The sequence below is a fragment of the Manacus candei genome, unplaced genomic scaffold (genome assembly GCF_025592945.1).
Source record: "Manacus candei isolate 608988 ecotype Guabito, Panama unplaced genomic scaffold, ASM2559294v1 h1tg000036l, whole genome shotgun sequence".
Lineage (NCBI taxonomy): Eukaryota > Metazoa > Chordata > Aves > Passeriformes > Pipridae > Manacus > Manacus candei.
Window position 1 is genome coordinate 4,429,299 of NW_026138084.1, and position 23,043 is coordinate 4,452,341.

Below are 23,043 nucleotides of genomic sequence, written 5' to 3' on the forward strand. Positions count from 1 at the left end.
GAATAAATATTGTTGTTTTCTTTTTCTGGGGCTAAATTTATACATTTCCAATGAAATGCAAATGGTGCAAGGCCAACAGGAAGGCATGTCATTGTTTCTTTCAGGAATATATGTCCTATAATATATAAAAGTCAATGTTTCACTTTTTATGCACTGTGAATCAGTTTTGTTATTTTAATTTACAATCCTAAATTAAAACACCATGTTTTTATAAAGACAAAACTAAAATTACCAAACACTATTCATTTGGACCATAGATTTACTATGGCTACTTATATAAATGAAATAAAAATAATAAAACGGCTTCACTTCTTCCAAAAAGAATTGATATTGCAGTGAAAATATTGGCAGTGCTGTGCATTTATATTACTAATTTAAAGAAAGACTTAAAGCCAGGCCTTATTTCCTCATGTCAAATCAGAACAATTCCTAGAGAAGCCCATGAGAGCTTAATAACCACACAGTGTCTTAGTCAAGCACAGGGCTGATTATTATTCAATACACATCTAGTGTAGCATTTGTTTCCAAATCCATTTTGATGTGATGCTGTCTTTTGGACAGCACTCTGCAGCAAACAGATATTTTCTGCTTTTTAACTCACCATAGTTCTGTTTCTCTTTCAGTTTTAGAGTAACTAAACCTTAAACTCAACTCACCCGATACAGATTGTCTTCTTTGTGTGCCTTGTACAAGTAAAGGTTTTCTTTTATATTTATGAACAGACTGTAATACAAATTGTATGCCATAATTAGTTTTAAACACATTTTATATTTGTCCTGCCATAAAATATCCCACATGACGTGTTTCACAGTTAGTGGCTGTCGACTTTGATTTCTGGCTGAGCATAAAACTGAACAAACTCACCACGACGGGTGGCACAAAGATTATTTTTCTCCCTCGTGTCAATAAATATGGCAAGCAAAGCTTTACAAAAACCCCTCTCAGAACGAGTTTTTATTTTCCCTGAGATTCAGCACTGAGAAAGATTATGAAAAGGCTTGACTATGATGTGGCATCATCAATATGTTATTTTCCTATCAAGGTTTTTACTGTAGTGGCATTGATATATTATCCACGGCGGATTATTTTTACAACACTTTATTTTTACTTCTTGAAAACGTATGTGTTTATATGAAAGGTTAGAGCAGGAATATAGCCTGGCACAACACTTGATTCTAATTTGAAAATGACTCACACAACTTATGATAAGATTAAGGAATAGAAGAGAGAAGGGAGATTGTACAGATCAATGGGGAAGAAACACCACCTTGAATATTGCTGGCTTTTTCTCAATGTTCCAGTTAAGTTTTAATTAAATTGTTCAACAATTCTGTTGAAAAAGCCATGTTGTCTTTTTTTTCATGACAGAGAACATAAGAGGTGGGAATATAGTGAAATAAAGGGAACTAATTACTGAGGGAAAGGCTGTAGATATGACTCAACTACCAATGAGTTCAAAAGCCTTACAGCGTTTTGTATAATCAGTCTGGGATGAATGTTTCTGTTTCAAAAAGTGTTTCATTAAAGCAGCTCCATTTTTACACAAAAGAATGGCATCTTTGTTTATTTACCTTTTTTTGCCGGCTAAAGACTCAGCACAAACCATCAGCAGAGTGTGAAAGAAGCAGAGGAAAGCCCAACACAGGCACACCTCTGGCACGCTCAGCTGAGCCCTCCATTCCCAGAGACCTGAGGCTTTCTCCTGCTCCCCCATCGCCCCTGGGCTGGTTTGCACTGCAGGGGAGGGAGAGCTCCCCAAGGTTTCCCCTTAAGGAATAAGACAGGAAGGAGCAAACACAAGAGGAACTACAGAAAAAATATTTTAAACCGTAATTTCCAAATTCTGTATAAGCAAATGAGGCCAGCTGTTATTAAAGGGTTCAAAAAAATGAAACAAAAAATAAATAGCATGATATGTTTTCAGTTCAGCAACAGAAGACTGGTATCCAGACCATCTTAGAACCCATTCTAGAAATCTGAACACAGTGTTATCTTGTACCATGTTGCCTGATTATTTCCCAAGCCACAGAGTTCCAAATCCTTTCTTCAGAATGGATAAAACCAAAGAAATGAGCCCCATCAGAGTCAGTTATTGCAGCACTTGTAAGCCACATATGGCGATGCGATACCCAAACGTGTTAATTTTCTCTAGATTAACATTCATTACATAAAATATGTAAAGAAGATTACTCAGCTGTGGAGAACAACATTCAAAAGTTCAAACAAAAGGCAAATAACTTAGCAGCTTAGACTTTAATGAGCATATAGGAGAACAAAGGGGGGGAACCACTGACACAGTTGTTATACTCCACAGCAAAATATGCCATATAAACTTATAAATCTAAAACATTAATTCTTGCCCCAAAATTATAGGATATGCTCTTTGTTTCTATGTACTGCAATTTAGTAATGCATTCAAAAGACTTGCTTTTTCAATAAAATCATAGACTATCTCCAGTTAAGGGTCATGGAGTCCCACAGGACTGCCTACAACTAAACCATACACCCAAGAGCACCATCCAGATGCTCCTTGAATTCTGACAGGCTTGGTGAGATGCCATGGCCAGTTCCCTGGGGGGCCTGAGTAGACGATAAAATAATGAAGAAAGAACAATAAACTGCAAGCAGGAAATGACAAACCAGATAAGAATATCTTAGATATTCTTAGGAAAACAGATCTAAAAACTTATCACTATTTAAAAAAGCATCTTGCAAAATAAGATGTTGTTCTGCCTCTCTACCGGTCACGAAGGAACGCCTAAGGCAAAAAACACTTCCTGTGCATTGTATATTTTCCTGTATATTTTCCATCAACAGAACCCCCTTTCCCTCTGGAAAGATCTGACCGTCTGGGACAACATTTAGACCTGCTGCTCCAAATCAGTACCTTTGGCTCTATGAAACCTCTGTGTGCCACCTCACCGTGGTGAAATCTCCTCTCAGAAGTGTCATATATGACAAGAGAAGTGGAAACATCTGTGAATTCATAATCCAAAGGAACCAGAGAGAACTGGAAAAGCAGGATGAAGAGCCATCCTGGCACTCTTGCAAAAAATACAGCAGAACTGCTCCATACTGTGTTTGTTACCCAAGGATGAGGCAGATGTGGGAGAAGGAAGAGTTCAGAAGGGATCTCAGTCACCTGCTGTTCCCGGGGCTTACCTGAGGTCCCACCTATGCTAACAAAGTGCCAGCCAGAGTCTCAGGACAGACTCACAGCAATGACAGCTTAGGGACCTCGCACAAACAGCTGACTCACAGATATATCCTGACCTTGCTGCAGTACTTGAATCCCAGCTGTGGGACATATACTGAATGGATTAGATTCTACAGTAATTGATGCTTCTCTGCCAGGCTGTTCAATCAGCAAAGAGCCTCTCTCTAGTCTCTCTCAGTGTTTCCTCTTGAGAAATATACTCAGGAAAGAATTTCTGATTAGAAATCCTAAGAAAAATAAGAAAAGAATGACTGCACAGGTCATGAGTAAAGGTCATTCATGTTATTTTTAAGAATGCATTTATGTCTGTAGGGGACTGGGAATCAATGTTGGCTCAGGTACATGAAGATCACAAGTAAAAACCACCCTGACTTTAGGTGAATTCAAAGCCCCACACTAATCAGCACACAGCCTTGTGCATCATCTCCAAAGACAATAAACACTTTTAACATATCATAAAGGACTGGGGTGAAAACAAACCAGAGAAGTAACTCTTGCACTTTAACGGTTGTTCACTGTCTTTATCAGCATTTAATCTCTTCAAGATGTGAAGCTGGTTAGCTGAAAAATTACTGCCTTCCCATCTGAGAATCCTCCAGCTCACCATCACAATGCTTTCAAGTGGTCACTCATCCCCCTGAAAGCTTTCCACATGGCTTTTAAAATGGACAGTAAATGGGAAAAAGGACCAGTGTGTTACAGTTCCTGGTTTACACAGACAGGAAGTGTATTTAGTGTTGCTATTTGCACCTACCATTTCCTTGTGATTTGGGTAGAACGTTTGCTCGATTAAAGGGAACTTCTCGGGACCCAAAGTTTTGTAGACAGACACCAGCTGGGCAAACTGCAAAATAAAGCAAAACAAAACAGAAAGCTTAGGAGAGAAACCACATTATACCTAAATGATCTCGTACTGTCATTTTGCTTCTTGTCTTTGGTGTTTCATAAACTCAGCAAATCCACACGCCCAGTACACGTGGCCTTTCTACTCCTCTTTCCCACACACACCTTTTTAATCCATCCAAACTGGGATTTCATGTAGAGATCAACACCGAACAACATCTCTAAGAGTTAAGTCCTCACAGGTACAGAAAATGAAATATATTGGAACACTGGATTTCAGATTTCTCATTGTCTATATATTTTAAACTGATTTTAATACTGATAATAAAATCATTATAACTTCACCTTTTCTACTGTCTTTAATATAAAAACCAGGTTTATCATTAATTTAGTGACTGGTACCCCCCTGACATTGAAACACGATTTTGCAGAGTTGGCAAAGAGATAAAAGCAATAAGTGTGTCACAGCAACAGGTCAGCTAAGGAACAAACAGGGGAATCTTAATTTCCTAGGCTGCAGCCTTGTACCACATGGCCACCCTTCCACCATCAACAAAGATGTGGATAATTTAAATGGCTCCATGTTACGTCATTTCCAGTAATGTCTATTATACAATATTCTAATATAATATTCTATTAATGTTTCTGGGCCCTTTTGGTGGCACATCCAGCCTACCTGTACTCTGGACTGCAGTACCTTAACACAGAAAGCAAAACAACATTTACACACAAAAAGACAAAGGATTCTTTATTAAATAGAAATGTCTTTGGGGGCTGTTCTTCCTCTTTAGTGAGCAGATAACTCTTCTCTTGTAGGGGTTCAAATACTCCTGAGTGTGGGGCTCAGGGAGGTTTCCAGGGAGCAGGAGGGTTTTGGCAGCCACAAGCCCAGTGTTGTTCCAGGACTCCAAAGCTCTGGCTCGGCCATGCCTGTGATGTGTTCAATTGTCATTATGCCAAGATGAGACATAAACAACTCAGCACAACAGTTTGAATAGTGGGATTTGCTGGTTGCAAGCAGCACAAAAAGCAGAGAACAACAGAACTCTGTCCATAATGCAGATAAAATACCTACTCTGAGAAGATTCTGAGGGGGCAGGGAGAGCAAAAACTCTTTAAAGGCAAAAAAGACCCGATGAAAGCCTTGCATGCATTTCCAGCTGGCACAGAGGATTTGTTTAATTTAGTGGTGTTTACTTAGGTTTGGTAAAATACATCTTTAAATTTGGAATTCCAGTGGAAAATACCTTAATGATGAGTAGTCTTCACCAAAAGCCTATGAAATTGTAGCTGGATAGTGTGCTGTGCAAATCAGACCTCAAGGAAAGGAAATATTATCACAGCTACCAAAATAAGGTGGTTTGAGAATAGGATTCCTGACAACTTACTAGTTATTGCTGTTCTTATGCAAAATCCAACTTCAAAATTTCCCAAGCAAATACTTCCTATTAAATACACGATTTTTGCCAAGAAATTTTTAGGTTAAAATAAATCTATTTACCTAGCTTTAGGTAAAAAACTTTTTAAAAAATCCTATTACTGTATTTCCTGTGATTCTTTTCTTAGTCTCTTTTCCATTTTCACTGAGAGTGAGAAAAAGACAGTGAGAAACTGACCCTATTTTTAGGGATTGTGGCATTCACGCAAGAGGTTAGAAAGCTGTAATTCAGATTAATATTAGCCAATGCTTGTTTACTTAAAATAGCATCAACACTCATGTATCACTCTAAAGTATCCTCTAGTCCAGTAATTAAGCTATGAAATAGCAAGTAGGAAAAGTAGGTTTCAATTTGTGAGACAGAGGAAGGAAATATCTCAGATTTCCCACAGCCAGGGGAATGATTTATCCTTTGCCCCTGCTGGGATGCTGCTTCACCTCCATGTCTACAATTCTGGGAATCTCCTGTCAAACATTTCTTCCCCAAAGGGCATCTTGCTAAATTCAACCTCAGTTTTTCACATAGAATTTTTTGCATCCAGAAATTGCTAGAAATATTTATTATTTTCCCTGATTCCTACTGGGTTATTTATAAAGGGGAATTTCCCTAAAGTTTTAATGAGCTTCTATCAATTTTTAAGTGTGATCCGGACTATATCTTTTTATATTTTCCTGTTGAGCAGCCAAAGCAAATAAATACCAGTCCTGGGCAAGAACATCATCTTTTTAGATGATAAACTGCTGAACTATCCAATCCAATGTTGACTGTTTTCAGCCATGGGATGGTCATGAAGTAGAAAATGCCAGTAGAGCCATTTTATATTTAAATGAAGTATTTTATATGGATGCCAAAAACCCTGGGAGATTTTAATAATTACTTTAAAAAAATAAAGTCATAGAGCTTGGTATTTCAGCAGATGTCTTCTCAAAATCTTTAGAAAAAACCAAGGAAGTGGAAAAAAGTTCTTAGTTTAGGTAGCTGAATTTACTTCTCATTTTCAAATTCTGCATCTTATTTTCAGCTCAAAGAGGTACCTTAGGTACATGTATTTACAGTTTTCAGAGCATTAGTTTAACAGGAAAATAGTTGGATTTTGTAACATTCACTGTCATGTCAGCTCTTCTCTTTTCTAGTCAGGATGAAATGTTTTCACATCCAGGCCTATAGATTGTTCCTCCACAGCAGAAGAGAAGAAGGCCAGCTGTACTTTTTTTTCCTCTCCAACAAGGTATGATACAGATAAGAAGAAATACATAGCCAAAAAGGCACTTATTCCCTTTTATTTCATATAAAAGCTTTCTGGGATTTCATCACCCTAAGACTGAAACACTCAAAATTTGACTGCACAGAATGTGCTGTAACCAAGCAGTAGTTACCAAAAATCCCTTTGCTACCTTCATAACAATCTGAATCATTACTTTGCTTATCAGTTTAGATGAGTTAAAATGTGCTTAATTACACGTGTGTCATCTTTGAAAGGCTCAGATTTGCTCCTGAACAAACCACACAAACTTTTCCCTCAAAGATAATTAGACATGATATTTAAAACTATTTACTCCAGATGGTGCTTTGTGTTATCTTTAATTCCAGCACACTGCTAATCTCTCTTGCCAGGCTGAAGGATTTATATCACTGCCCATTCCTGTGGGGAATTTCCTGGGATGCTGAGTAAGATTTTCATGCAACAAACTGCTTCCCATTTGCTGTAGAGTTGTTCCCTGGCAGGGCAGCACCACTGGGCTGTGTTACTGAACCTTTTGTCAACGATTTCTCTGTGTTGGGAGTGTTCTTTCCCTGTCCTTGCTTCTGCTGGCAGTGGGAGAACTCCAGCCAGCCATCTAATACTTCATGGTAACAACTAAAACAATGGCAAAATTCTCTGGATAGTCAATGCAGAGGAACTGGCACTCTCTAAGACTGGAGAAACAGGAAAACTTGGATGGGTGAACACTCCTTGAATCCTTCTGTCATAAAAAATAGCACTTTTAGCTGAGACTTATCTTTGGCTTCTCTAAGGTGTGGGCACACCTAAGGAGTGAAGAAATTCCATGCAATACCAGTTGGCTTCTGGATTTCCATCCATAAACTTGCTTCTTACCAAATGGATTAATGAGTAGTAGTGTTTGTGGGTGAAATTACTACAGTAAAATTCCTAAGTTTGTAATGTGATTTCTGTATTCACTATGTGAGCATGGATGATCACATGTGAGCATGCTGATCCCTTAGCAATGGGATTTTCCCTTCAATATACAAAGGGAAGGTCCCTTTTTCCTACAGTGGCCAGCACAGGTCCCTTAGAGGGCCTGCAGACTACAAAGCTGAAAGATGAGCTGGGTCACATTATAGTCTGGTTATGTTACAGTTCCATTATAGGAATCTAATAAAGAAAATGACACATTGACTTTTTCATCCCCTTCAGATGGCACCACGAAAAATATCCTGAAGTCTGTTTTTAGACTGAAATGTCCTTTTTCAGGCTGAGGCTCAGAAATATGGTTGGTCATTCCAGAAAAGCATAATTGCCTTGTAAGAGAGGTTCAAAAGCACAGACTAATCACCATCAGAGCAAACATATCAGGGGTCCTTGGAGGACAGCAGACTGAGACACAAACATTTCATACCCTTCAGAGGGAGAAGGAATCAGGCAGTTGTGTGGAAGGGGCCGGGAAGATACATTTGACACATGTACTCTGGGGGAGTCAATTTACTTAAGCTAAGATTTTTCATTATGCCTGGATTTTAAACATAGTTTCTGTATTGTCTTTGTGTTTGTTTGTTTGGATGATTGGGTTTTGAAATTATTATTACCTGGGAAGTATCTGTGTTACCCTTTTTACCCTCTCCATGTGCTTCCTTGTTGTGATTGGCCAACATTTCTTCTCTTACACCTTAGTAAACATTAAATACTTTTCCAGAAGGGTGAGTTCATACACATTTGATTTGCTATTTGATACCTAATAGGAGAATGGAGGGGAACAGATCACTGACTGCAGCTTATGTACTTTTCTCTGTCAGCAGGAGCTGACAGACAACTTAATGGAAGTATTCAAACTTCCAAAGTCAATTCAGAGTTTGACATGGCAGCTGAAAGGTGGAACAGTGCCTACAGATCAGTTTGGGTACATTAACAGAATACAGAAAAGATGGGAACTGACAACAGAACTTGGTGTTCCTCCAGTGGTTTTCCATCATGATCCAAAGCCAAAGACAACACAGTTGGACTACGAATGGAAAGATTACTGACATGGACCCTGCTCTGGAACTCCAGTGGTAGTTTCACAACACGGATGAGCTGTTCCCTAACCCTCATGCAGCCTGGCATCACACAGGAGCAAGGTGGTGATCTCTGCCTTCCCAGCTAAGCTCTCTCCCCCGCTGGACTTTTCTCTCAAGCCCTGCTCTGGGACTCACAGCATCTCTACACCTTTGACTGCAGCTGATATTTCCTCACCTTCTTCACCTTCAGCTCCATTGACCTCTGGGGTTCTTGTCTGCACCTCCTGAGATGTTGCTGCTCAGCCTGTCTGGATTGTGCTGACCCTTCCCAGAGCGATTTGGGCTGTCTGCTCCAAGTTACCCAGAATTTCCAAGGGCATTCATTTGGCTCCTGCACCTGCCCTGCAGCACGAGCACTGCCTCTGAGAGGCACAGCTCTCCCACTGCTCATCACTGCTGTAATTAACTGCTGGAATATTTTCACACTGGAGTTACAGCAGATGAGATACAAACCATTAAGAGCTTCTACAGGATAAAAAAAAAAAAAAGCCTTAAATAAAAACCTCATGCCCTTGGAAGAACTGCATGTACTTGCCTACAAATTACCACAGTGCATCCATGAGAGAAAAAAAGTGTTTTCAACAACAAGCAGGATTAAAAAAAGACCCCAGAGAAGGGTCACAGTTAGAGACACAAATACATCTCCTCTTGGCTTGCAAGGCTGGGCAGCAAAGCATCTGGCAACAAGAAACACCTTGGCTGATGGAAGAAGCACTGACAAAATGTGTAAACACTGAGGAAAGCGAGACTTAAGGAAGACACGGATTAAAATGAAGGAAAACAGCCTATAAGCATAAAGAGAAGAAAACAGATCAAGACATGTTTGTTAGAAAAGAATTTGCAAAAAGTAATACCATGATGATAAAGTAATACCTAGATCAAGAGGCCTTCTGGAATTCTGTATTCCAGAATGAAAAGTTACAGAGGAAAAAAAGAAGTTTATGGAAGTGAGAGGCTCTGGGAACTCCTTTCTGGGTGCTCTTGCAGCAAGGAGAATGTGCACTTTATTCCACTGCTGTGGGAACATGGAGTTCAGTGTTCTGAGCAAGGAAATATTTGTGCACCTGTTTATCTTGATGGGACTCAGGCATGTGCTTAAGCACTTCTCAAAGGGGTTTGGGGCTCATTACAATAGAAAGAGATTTTATTGTTTGTGGGATTTTTGAGGGATGTTAAGGTCCTGAGACTTTCCAGTTCAAATAGTAAGGTTTTATAAAAAAGACTGAATTCAATGAAACTTCACAGTAGATGAAGAAATCAATGGTGGATTTCCGTGGCAGAATTCCATTCCTCAGACACCACCAGCCAACCCACTTTCTGTTAAGTTCAGCACAGAAAGTCAGAGGACTTCTCTGAGGTGCTCGATACCCAAACAGTGCATTTTTAAAAAAACACAGCATTTTAAAGTGAACCATCAACTAAAGACGCTTCAGAGAGCAGGTGTGGCAGTTACGACACCTCATAAAAGAAACCAGGACAAGTAGACTTGGCACCCATTTCGGATGGGAACTGCAGTAAGGATAGAACCTAAACATCAAGGAATGACAGCAAGGAAATCAGTGGGGGAGAGCAGTGCTGGTGGGACTTCTGGAGATAACGTGAGGAAACAATTCTTGTGTAGAGGGTGAGGGGAGAGGATGGAGAGGGGACTGTCCCCCTGATGGAGGAAGTACAATGGGAGGGTTTTTCCTGAATGGGTGACAAATTCCTTTATCAGGAAGGGGAGTCCTCCCCTCCTGATTCTGCTCAGCACTGAGTCACCATGGTCGTATATAAAAGAAGCAAATAAAACCTCTACCTAGATTTTTACTTGAAAAAATGATCTTCTAAGGTACTTAATAGGGAATATAACACACAGGTTTTGTTTTTAATTGCACATTAAGATTTCACAAGAAAGCAAGCCTTATTTTCATAATCTGGCCTTCAGGTATGGATATTTGCCTTAAGAAAGCACAAAAGAGGGTTTCTGAGTTTCAATACTGTGGCAGGAACAGCAGATAAAAAAGGGATATGAACCACAGCTTTACAATCCTGTTTTTCAGATTAATTTTACAGACTTTATTTAAATACAGTTTCTTTCAGTAGAAGGTAAGAAACAGTTAAAAGTCTATTTGAATTTTCTGCCACTAGAAATGTTCAATGCAATGAAAGTCTGTAATGGATGTCAAGAGCTCCCACTGCTGCTTTTTAGTGCAGGGAACAACAGGGAAAAGTGGCAGCAATCTACCCGGAAATTCAGGGATGCAGTTAAAAAATCTGAGCCTACTTTTGCATTAAATGCAGTAAATGTTGGACAAAGTGAAATCCATACATTGTCAGTACATATATAAAGTACTTCAGAGTGCAAGCAAGCATTGATGAATATAGAGCCGTATATTCTGTCTGTATGGAACAGAAAACAAATCATCACCACACTGAGGTATATTCATTATTCAGGTACATCACTGCTTTTTTCAAGGAATTTCAAGTGACCTTACTTATTTTAGGAAAGAAAATCAGTAAGCAAGATTGGAATATATCCTTTCTATTTCAAGGCTAGATTAAACTATAAAGAGGTGCAAAGCTCTATAAAGAGGTGCAAAGAGCAAACACACTGCTAGGTTTCATGTATTTAGATTTCTAGTTATGCATTTAAATTAATAACTATTTATAAAATTTGCTCCAGTTCCATGTTCAAACCGGGTAGTAAAATTGTCTTTTGACCAGAAAGCTTAAAATGTTTATACTTTCCTTCTGACACAGTTTTGTGAATTTACTTTCAGCTCTTGCACTACAAAGCCATCAACATGTTTTGCTTTAACTGGCAGACTGGGCAAAGAGGCCAAAATCTTCACTGGCTGACAGAATTAAGCTGCAGATTTCGTGCTTAAGAAAGTTGTGCTCAGAGCAGCGCTGGAGGAAAAGCACCTGTGGACAGTTTGTTCTCTGGTGCCCTGTAGATACACAGACCTCTGCCTTCACTTTAACACCCTTCACATGAGTAAGGGTCACAAAGACCTCCACCACTGAGGTAAATATTTGCTAATAGGCCAATGGAATTTGTTACACACTTTGCCACACATGGGGCTGGTCAAGTGTCGTGGTGCCCAACGCCTCAAAAAAGGAACTCTGCTCTGCTTGAGGGACACAGGCAGCTCCTGGCTCCAGTCCTGCAGCCACAGAAAGGAACTGCTCTTGCTTCAGTAGCTTCCTAAAGTGGACAGGACAGCAAAAGGCCACTCCCCACCTCTGGTTGCCCTGTGTCCCTGCCTTTACCTATCAAATAGATCAATCTTGCCAGAATGGTGGAAATAAAAAGAAAGGTCAAGGCTGGCTCCAGGTTTCATCTAATGAAACACATAAAACTATAGCCACCGACTGAAATACATCTAAACATTTCTAACATTTATCATGATAACAGACATCAAATCTGAACATCCCTAAATGTCTTCTCAGATTGTAGGTATGCATTCTTTAGTCTTGACCTTTAAGAAGATCCCCTCTGGCATACAGAAGAGAGCAATAAACAGCCAAATCCTATCCCATTGTTCAGCATTATTGTACAAATCTTGTTTTGGGTAATGAGCACAGAATTTTCTTATAGTGCAATACATATTTATAATTTCTTTCTTTAAACCAAACATGGGCAAGCATTGAAAATCTCCAAGATTTACAGTAAATAGGTTTTCAAAATACTTCTCTTCTTGCACACATTTGTTTGTTATTCCCTCTCCATAAGATACTTTGACACAACATTGAAACTGGTCTATGTGGTTGTATCTCCTATTAGCATATCTTCAATAATTTGTGTCAACAGGATGCTGGAATGAACAGAACTAGTCTCTTTTCTCTGCTCCTCCCTGTGGAGTGCCCATAAGTGCCCTGCCCGTGCCCCAATCTGTTGCTCAAGATTATTAAAGTATAACTTGAAGGGGAAAAAGCACAAGAGGGTAACTTTGAGCAGCAATACATGAACGAGAAAACAAAGTGGGGGAGAGCACTATAATACCATCAAATAGCAAGAAAGGGCAGTTAAAACAGACTTTCCAAAGAAAGCAAAGCAAGAATAGAGAAATGAAGTATTCAGTAAGAGTAGAAAGATGAAGACAGATAAGCAGAAAATCATCTGCAAAAGAAAGGTAAAGCAGAATATGGCTCATGAAGGCTCGGAATTGTGTAAGCTTGGCAAAAGGAGCAGACAAAAAAAATATCAACAAACTTGCAAAAAAGTATTTGGCTGTCTGCTCCCAAACTATAGGAAAAGAAACAAAGAAGAACTGTGAGATTTACAGTACTACCAAGTCTCACAAAAGGAAAAGTCTTCCCTCGGAATGGCTGCAGATGAGCAAGGAAGTAAATTTTGGTATAACAAAGTGTTCTATGGAACTTCTCTTACACTTAAAACCCTGAATAACAATAAATTCCTTCAATGAAGCAGAGTCTGACACCTGAAGATGTTTCAGGACAAAGCGGGCTCTAATCTGGAGCTCTGTGTAAAAAACACCAGGACCTTTCAGCTGTCTTAACATCCTACAAGTATCTCTGCCTTCCATTCTGTCAGCTTTTGCCAAAAAAACACTTCCTATTTGGTTCCTTTCTTTCCCACATCCCCGGACTGATGGAGCAGTGTGTCATGATGGCAGCATTGTCCTCTGCTTGAGGCCAAGCCTGCTCAGCACCCCACTTTCCATCCCCACACTGCCAGATGCCTCTTCACAAGCTGTCACAGCTCTGCCTTAGCTCGACAAACCACAGTGGCCTCTCTACATCCCTCTGTGATTCCATCAGGTCAGTATTTCAAGCTAAATACAGACCCTTGCATCACCATGGCAACAGCTAATTAAGGTCACAGTGCTCAAGTGCAAATGATTTTTGCAAACCCACCGTTACGTGTCAGGTTTTGCCACCCTTCAGCAGAGTAAATGTGTAATTTAGGTATCAGCACATCCTGGCAGCCTCATCCACCAACCCCTACCATGCAGCCTCCTGAGACACACTCACTCCCAGGAAAACACATGTGCAGTCAGCTGCAGGTGCTGCTAAGTTTTTCCTCTGCAGTAAAGGAAGCAGAACTACACTCATGGAATTGGAGTGATTCTATGAGGATTTTCTTTCTCTTCAGTCATATACAGTTTTTCTATACAGCTGCAGCAACTCCATGGTCTCTGAAGTACTGAAATACTTATCTCTCAGAACCCAGAAGATGCAATCCAGCTCCTTTAATGCATGTTATATCACAGTGCAGGCTTAACTGAAATTAAAAAAAAAAAGAGCTATATTCTATCTACAGCAGCCATGGACATTGAACCTTGCAATCCCTAACAAGTAAATCAGAGTCTTCATGTTTAGTGTACTCCACTTAACTCTCCCTCCCTTCCTAATTACACTTACTAGCATATTTTTAAAATATTATTTCCCCAGTCTGAATCCTTAAATTTTACCTATTACTGCAAGCACTGACAACATCATCACATTTTCCAGTTACTTCTGGCCTCCACAATTAGTTATTTCACCCACCTACATAGATCCACAGAATCATATAGGTTGGAAGAGACCCCTAAGATAACCAAGACCAACCATTAACCTGCTAAGTCCACCACTAACCCAGGTCCTTAAGTCCCACACCTACATGTCTTAAATCCCTCCAGGGATGGTGACATCATGTACTGTGAGAAAGTTTACATACAACCTTTAAGCCTTAGTAAAGAAAAGTCTCATTTATTTCTGGAATGACGTTTTCTAAAGGAAAACAGAATAAAGAAATGTCTAGATTGCTACTTTAAATAATATCAAATCATAACTTCAGGTAATTAGTTATGCTCTTTTTCCTCTTTACTTTTCCTTTCATAATGCTTTACAATAGGATGCACACATTAGACATGAATGAAACTAAGATGGATTGGGAATCCATCTAGGATAGTATAAGTTTTTGCCTCACCTTAATTCAATGCAGCTGTAAATTAAGCTAGTTAAAATTTTAGTCTCATTTGACTGGAACATGTCACACACAAGACTATTCTCTTGCAATGTGACACTGTAGTGAAACATTCTAATGTGGTGAGACGGGGGCATGAACAGGCGAGGTTCCTCCCCAGCTCTGCATGAACCCAGCAACAAAGAACTCAGTTTTTATTTATAAAACTCACACTTTCCCCCTAGCTAAGTAACTTTCTGACATTCTTACTGGCATTTAAGTGGAATTCATCTCAAGCCACGATCATGAATATTTCATGAGGTAGGTGGTGTTATCACCCGAGTGCTGCGACAACCCCAAATCATGAATACGTTTCAGTACTCAAACATCTCACCATAAACAGTCATTTCAACATTTTCTTTGCCATATTGCTCACACCCAGCTTTTCAAAGGGCTGTACAATGCTCTGAACTTCTGACAAGCATTTGAAGGAATTATGTATGTCCTGACACCAGAGAAGACAAGCTTTAAGACTTCAGTATGTTCCTGGCAATCTTCCCACCACACCCCATCTTCCAAGAATATAACTCAGGTCAAATACAAATTTGTTCACTATTTATTGGCAAATGCACAGAAACGCAAGTGTGTCTGCAGGCAGAGCACAAAAAGAGTTCTGCTGGAAAATTAAGGGCAGGTGCTTCAGTTTGTGATGCAGGTTATGAATCTGCCCTCAGGGTTGAAAAGGGATGTTGTGCATCTGGAGCTGCAAGTTCTAAAAACATCAAACACCTGACACTCTGAAGAACAGCAATTTAAAAACCAAAGGTCTTGTATTCTCATTTTATAACTTCCCAGACTTCCCTTCCTAGTTCTATACTACTCCTAATTTTGCACTGGTGTAAGTAAGATTGATTGCCCATTCAGTATTTCCCATTCTTTAAAAGCCCATTCCATTGCACACCCTTTTTTTTTTCCCTGTTGCTATCCAAGTTGCAATTCACTTTTGCCACTCAAATTTTACCTGCAGGAAAATCAACCTCTTTCTCATAAATTAATAAAGATTGTTACTTACGGTTTTATCTGGCATTCTCCTTTCCAGTTTTTCCTAGGGTTTTTGAACTTTCAATGTTTATAGAAATAACGTTCATACAAATATCAGGTTTTGACAAAGGAATTGTACAGAAAGACACATGGAGGGTAAGTCCAAGCATGGGATTCCTTACCTGCACTATTGCAAACCTGATATGGATGTCAAGACTGCAGAATGTGCTTCCTGTTGGAGCACAGCAGCATCAGTGCTTTTCACCCTTAATACAGCAGCAGACTGAGGAGTGCACTCCCAGGCATCCCAAACAGTTTGTAGCAGGGATTTCTCACAAGCAGGTAGGATGTATGAGAAAGGTGTAATGCAACAAGGTAGAGGATGATATTGGCAAAACCAACAATCCCTGGATTCTGCTGCAATATTCAAACATTCATTAAATCAGCTGAATCAAGGGATTAATTACCCTTACAGTATCTATTCTGGGCATGGGCTCCATAGAATCACAGAATATCCTGAGTTGGAAGGGACCCATAAGGATCATCAAAGTCCAACTCTTGGCCTTGCACAGGACATCCCAACAATCCCACCAGCCTGCATGTCTCCTTCCAGTGTTTACCTTTCCTAAATCTGACAAAGATTTCACCATGCTCTGGGATATAAACTGTTGTGTCTACATCTCCCAGGAGCACAAAGAACTGAAGGCAGGATATTCCAGGTTAAACAGCCAAACAAAGCCCCCTCTGTGTGTACAAAATTTATTTTTGTGCTCCCATTAAAAGTCCAGACTCCTAATTAGGACCCAGCTAAGGGACAGTGCCACCACATAGTCAGAAAGGGAACCAATGTCAGGTTTCTAGGCTTAGTTTATGGTCACGGGTAGTTAAAACCCAGGACTGAGATGGGTGGTGGAGCCAAGCCTGGCCACAGTCACAGCACATGGACCTTGCTGCTCAACCTCCTTGTTCCCAGACCTGCAGTGGGGGCACAGGCAGGCCCTGATCTGTTATACACCTTCATGAAAACAACTTAAGGGAACTACGGCAGATAATCAAAACATGAAGGAAATTAGTTTGGAGCATGTGACCTGTCTGATGCTAAAATGTCTCTACAACAGTTATTTCTGAGAGGAAAAACATAAGAGATGTGAAATGGACTCCTGCTGAAACTCTGCAAAACTTGAGTATTTAAAAGAAAACATATTTTGGCTGCCAGATGTACAAGTGGCAAGGTAGAAAATCTCAAAGGGAAAAATATTCATCATCTCTATATTCAAGTAAAAATAAGATCATCTGAAAAATATTTTCATTTCACTCGTATCTATTCTGAGACAAACTAGAGAAATTTCAGCGAAAAAAAAGGGAATTTTTGCAAAACCCAAAGGTACAGATGTGGCAATGTGTAAGGAGGAATTATTAATTTACTTTTTATTGCATCATAATTTCAAATAAATGCTACTGGGTTTGCTTCCCAGCTTTATTATATACAGTGAATCAAACCATTGAGAAATGCCACACAGCTAGAATATGTAATTTATGAAAATAATTAATCCAGCACTGTACATTGTGTGTTCTGAGAAGTTATAAATGCTCTATTAATTATTTATTCCCTCCAGTAGTTTGCTGCGACATAAAGGTATAATAAAATTAGCTGCCAGAAGGTATATGTTCAAATCTGCTGACAATTTTTTGGAGGGATTTTCATAGTAAATGTGAAAAAATAAACATCTTCAAGGCAATAAAAAGTATAATAGTAAAACTTTTCTTCAGTGTGAAAAATATTGACAACTGTTCTTTTCTTACCCAGACATCAGAGAAAAAAAAATGAAATTTTGGCTATTTATAACATGTGGGATTCTTTAAAATTCTGTTAGGTGTTGGACAGCTGGATGCACCTATTAGAGGGATAGTGACTGCACCATGGGTAATTTGTGGTTAACAATGTTCAGTTCTCTATGAATCAAAAAGACCACCAAATTCTTCCTCCATCACTACAAAGCATGTTAAGAAAAACTGCATTGGCTCCTACACTAAAACTGGCAAAGAGCAGTGACTCTCCAAGTGTAACTGAAAGCAGCAACTCCTACCCCATAGGCACAGGATCATGAAAAGGGCTTTGAATTGAGGAAATGAGGAGCTTCAGATTTCCTTGCTACAGCAGAGCCTCCAAAATTTCACAGGCACAAGAAAAACACTGGCTAAAGTCTGTTTAAATTATGCTCAAAACCACAAATATGAAAAATATTCTCAGCTTGCTTTTCCCAGACAAATTGTGAATAAACACACTCTCCTCACTTGAGGAAGTATGTTAGCAGGGGACAGCCTTTCCCTTAGCTTCCTCACTTAGATCACTGGTTGGACTACAAATATTTTTTTCTCTCTATCTCCGCACTGTCTCTTTGAAAAAAAAAATCATTTAAGCTTACTTTTTATTCCTTTCACTATTGCTTCACTGCTCAGCAGAGTAACTTTGCAGTCTGATAGTCAATATTCACGAAGGGGAACTAAACCAGCAGTCAAAAAAAAAGGCACTATCTGGCTTTGCAGCAGGAGCAGAAGTTTTGGCTGCATCACTTACCACCCAGGGTTTGTCACAGAAGTTGTAGATGGACTCCAGGGAGTTGACACTGGGGATGCCAGCGTACTGCATCCCGATGATCAGGTTACGGAAATCCTCATTTTCTGCCATACTGAAGGAATGTTGTCGAACAAGGATGAAGTCAGGCCTGAATGACCTACCAGGAAAAAGAGACATTGCTGATAGTCAATGATAATAAGTGTTTTTCCTTCAAGAGCAAATTATTCAAAAGGGAAAAACTGAGGGGTAGAGAAGGGCTGAAAGACCACTCAAACCAAAGGTAAATGCTACAAGATGGAAAAGACTTGTGATGGTTCTATGAAAATCTGTACTGCATCATTTTTCAACTGATGTTCAGAAAACATCAGCATCTCCTCAATAATGTGAATCCATTAAGAGGAAAGAGAAATTATCATTGATTTCAGGTTGTTTTCCTGAAAGAAAAACACATAAAAATCTCACATCTATAAACTCTGAGCATGTTCTTAAGCTTGTGTACTCCCATTTCTGAGCAAAGACAATCAAAACTAAAGCAGGCAATTGGTTCTGCCAGAAACTTGAGCTTTTTGGGGAAAAAAAGTTTTTCATAACTATTGTCAGGCTGTTTTCAAGACAGTAAGAGATGAAGCAACACCGTTGCTGCCAAAAGGCATCACATCAAAATGGAGATAATCACAATTCAGCTTTTGATCAAGAGATTTGTCAAAATGAATTTCTAAACTTACAACTGCATCTAGCCCTCTTTTCCCCCTTGTATCTAATGAGCATTTCCCCTGTTGCAGTGGCTGTGGTTTCCTGCCCTATCACCCTGCAAATTTGAGAACAGTCTGACACCGCCTTCACTTTACTCAAACCCTGACATTTAGCTACTGAAGAAGATTATGGAAAACAAGAAACAGTACAACAGGAGAGACCCACCAGCACAGGGGCAATTTGCTCCTGAACTTGACTGTTGAAAGAGTTTCTTCTGCATTCCAATGTTATAGTTGGAAGAAAACCCTGAGTAGCTTGAAACTATCAACCTCCTGAAAGAAGTGTAACTATGGGGTAAATCAATTATTTACATGTCTTGAATAAATACAAGCTGTATATTGGAATGAGAAACTCTGAAGACCACAAAATGATTCAGATGGTCTCACTCCAAGAAAACCAAACTAAAATCCATGTTTAAAATTGCTTTAGCAATTTTGAGATTCCAGCCTGAACGCAGTAGTCAAAGTAGATTAGCTGGATTCTTAACTTGGCTTTCAAATCACAGAATCATAGAACAGTTTGAGCTGGAAGGAAGTTTTTAAAGCTCATCTTGTTCCACCCCCTGCCACGGTTCCACTATCTCAGGTTGCTCCAAGCCCTGTCCAACCTGGCCTTGGACACTTCCAGGGATGGGGCAGCCACAGCTTCTCTGGGCAACCTGTGCCGGTGTTTTACCACTGCCAGGGCAAAAACAACCCAAATCAGACTTGCACAATCTGGCAAAAGCAACATTATAGATTTGTTGTCAAGAGGCATTCAAACGGCACCGTAGCTCAGTGACCAAAACCTGTAAAGAAATGCTTGCCTTTAAACAGGTTTCCTAAGATGTGTTTGCAGCATAGCTCTGAGAATTTGTGATCTGGGTTTTCTTGGTGCTGTGTCAAGAATTTGAAACATAGAAATCCAATTTACTAGCCTCTAATACTTAGAGGACTAACAACCAAAATTGCAGATCCTTCAGTGAAAGAAAGAGACCACCTCTATCACCTAAAACAGTGGTAAGGGGATAACACATCCAGAGACAGCACCATGGTTTGAAATAAAAGAACAGAAAATGTCCTTCAAAAGACCCATTTAATGAAACAATTGGGGAATTGAGGGAACGGAGTTTTTAAAAATTAAAAAAAAAGAAATACATTTTCCTTTGCAAAAGCTCCTCAAAGGAATATTATACATTCACATAATTGTTCTAGTTCTGTAATTAATGCTGGCCAGTGACTGGATACAGAAAAAGGTCATGAGAAAAATTTTAAGCCTGGCTCAAGCACCTGTAAGATCCAAAACCTCAGCATTATGTAGCATAAGATATAATTTTTCAGGATTTGACTTTCATTCACAGAAACCAAACAAGTAGGTGTCTGTTACACATTTTTTCCCCCTAAACTGAGACAGAAAAATTTTGTCACTGAAATTGTTCAGATTTTGCTAACTAATATTCTACCCATAAATCTCTGATTTACGGTCACTTTGGACCTCAAATTAATGACACATATCTCCAGTTATCATAGAAACAGAAAACTGCTCTCCCATCATGTCTAATCTCCCTCTCACTCCACAAAACACACACACATGCAGGTATCTCACACCAGGTTTGAGGGACATTTATCAACTTCAGGCAGTTCTTTCTGGATAAATAAATTACCCATAAATCTGAGGAGATTACAAAATCCCTTGTCATCTCATTATCAGAGTTATCTGATGACATAAGCAGCAGTTTTGCTAAGTTTTCTCATGAACTACAAACGTACACTTTTGTAAATGCTGTTTTCTGGAGGTTCTCAACTCATAAACTATTGACATGTTTTCATGCTAACTTGGCCTCAATATTTTTGTTCTTTTTTTGGAAAACTCCCTACAGAAAAGCCACTAAGGAGCAGTGATCAAGATTTCCTGGCTCCAAAACCTGTATCATTGGGTAAAAAGTCCCACCAACCCTAAAAAATTAAATCTCTTCCTCTTCTAAGGAAATTATTTTGTGGATTTGGCACAAGATTATTGTTGTCGTATTTAGCTGCAATATTTTTAGAACATGTAACAGATTAAACAGTTGTGAGTTTTGAAGCATAAACTTATTTTCAATATTTTTTCCCTGATTTTTATTACATGAATGAGTAAAAATTTTCACATCTTTTATTTGGACAGATGTTGTGCAAAGCCATGAAGATCCAAGACATGCTGTCCAGCTCCCTGACCTCTCACTCTTGCCCACAGATAAACATGAGCAGTAAAATCCAAGATAACTGTTGGCTCTACCTTTCTGATTACAATTCAGCCAAAAAACTGCTATGCTTCACTCACACAACTGCTCCAGCCAAAATAGGAGCAATTTCACAATTTAGATAAAATATAGGACTGACTGATATAATTTTGCTTAAGCTTTTACGTTGCCCAGACATACCCCTGTTTTCTCCCCTTACATTTACAAGGCTGTTGATGTCCTGACTGAAAAAAATAACGTTAAATTATTAGGTCTTCAATTGGCATCATCTTTTTTGGACAAAACAGCCTATTGGGAAATCTCAGGCATTTAAACTGAAATCTTTCAAACAGACAGTGATATTCTGGCCTGAGAGAAGTGTTATTCCTTGGCCTGTTTCAACAGCAAATATTCAACATTGGAAATAAATACTGCTCATCTGGGAAAGTCTGGCAAGTACAGAATCACCAAGACTGTGTGTATTTGCAAAGCAAAGATAAAACCTAAATCAATAACCCTATTTCTCAATTACGTGTTCTTCATACTGGAGTTCATTCCCTTCTTAATCAAACCTATCTTTCCTACGATCAAAATGTCAATATATGTCCTTCCTGTCACAAGCAGGACATCCTGGAGGGATCAGATACTTTATTTCCCTATTTTTCATGACCATCAGTCAAACCCCCTATTGCACACATACAAAAAGACCATTCAGCACCTTTTACATACATGCATTATGCCATTAATTGCTTTTTTGTTGTTGTTCTGTTAAGTTTTTCTTACCTGACGACTTTAGCGCCATTTCGAATTACTTGGACATCCACTGCATAATTGCCATCAGCATGGGCTATCAAGTTGATTTCTGAAAATTCTGCCTATGAAAACAAGACTCACATTAGTCAGTCTGGTTTATTTTACCTTTATTTTCCCAAGTCCCTTATTTTAAGCATTAGTGTCTGAACTGCTGACAATATACCTTTGAAATATAATGAGCACCAAGAGGACATTAATCCAACAGCATTTGCCAAGTATGACACATCATATTTGAAGAAATTCTAATCCAAATAAAGCAAAAAGTAAAAAACATTGGTGAAAATGGCCTGTGGGGCAGTAGCAAGTGGATTTACTTGTTCATGTCTGCATAGAAATGTAGGGATTGTATTTTTGCTTTGCATGGTGTTATCAAACAGACCTAACATTTACACAACGTTTTGAAGAAAATCGCACAAAAGTAGCATTAAAATCATTGGGATAAAAATAATATTGTCTTATAGAATTTAGTGTCTCTTCATATAGCTTAGCCCTTTCTATTTCCTTCACATTCATTTATTCTTCTTTTAAAAAGATCTGGTGCTAATGAACTATTGTCTCACAAAATTCACAATTAAAGAACTTTTTCAAAAGTCTTCTCACACTGGAAATGTGGAATTGAAAAGGAACCACTTCCATACTCTGAATCTACAGTTATTTGAAAGGAAAGGACAGGATGTTTTTCATTTATCCACAGTCTTTCACCAGCTTAGACTCTCAAGGCACTTTACAATAACATTACCCAGCAGAATAATTGAAATGCAGCCAACTGTCTTCTGGGGGATAAATAAAAGTGTCTTTGCTGTCCCGGACACCAGCACAGAATAGAGAGTGTCACAATCCTCATTAGTCTCCTCTTGAAAAATGGTATCACTGAAAGTCTTCCCCAGTCAAATCTGTGAGAGGCTCTCACAATTTGGTGCCCAGTTAAGGGAGTGCTGACTCTTCCAACCACTGTTCCAACTCCACTGCTGCAGTATGGGCTTGATTTCCAGC

General features: G+C 39.1%; 1 protein-coding gene across 1 annotated transcript in view; it reads right to left on the reverse strand.

Annotated features, from left to right (window-relative positions):
* SYN2 (synapsin II) overlaps positions 1-23,043 on the reverse strand; it is a 180,484-nt gene that overhangs the window by 92,790 nt on the left and 64,651 nt on the right. Inside the window, exons 3-5 of the mRNA XM_051793337.1 lie at positions 22,021-22,112; positions 18,288-18,444; positions 3,972-4,061 (exon numbers count right to left, since the gene is read on the reverse strand). Of these exons, the coding sequence (XP_051649297.1) occupies positions 3,972-4,061; positions 18,288-18,444; positions 22,021-22,112 (339 nt within the window). The remainder of the gene's footprint in view (positions 1-3,971; positions 4,062-18,287; positions 18,445-22,020; positions 22,113-23,043) is intronic.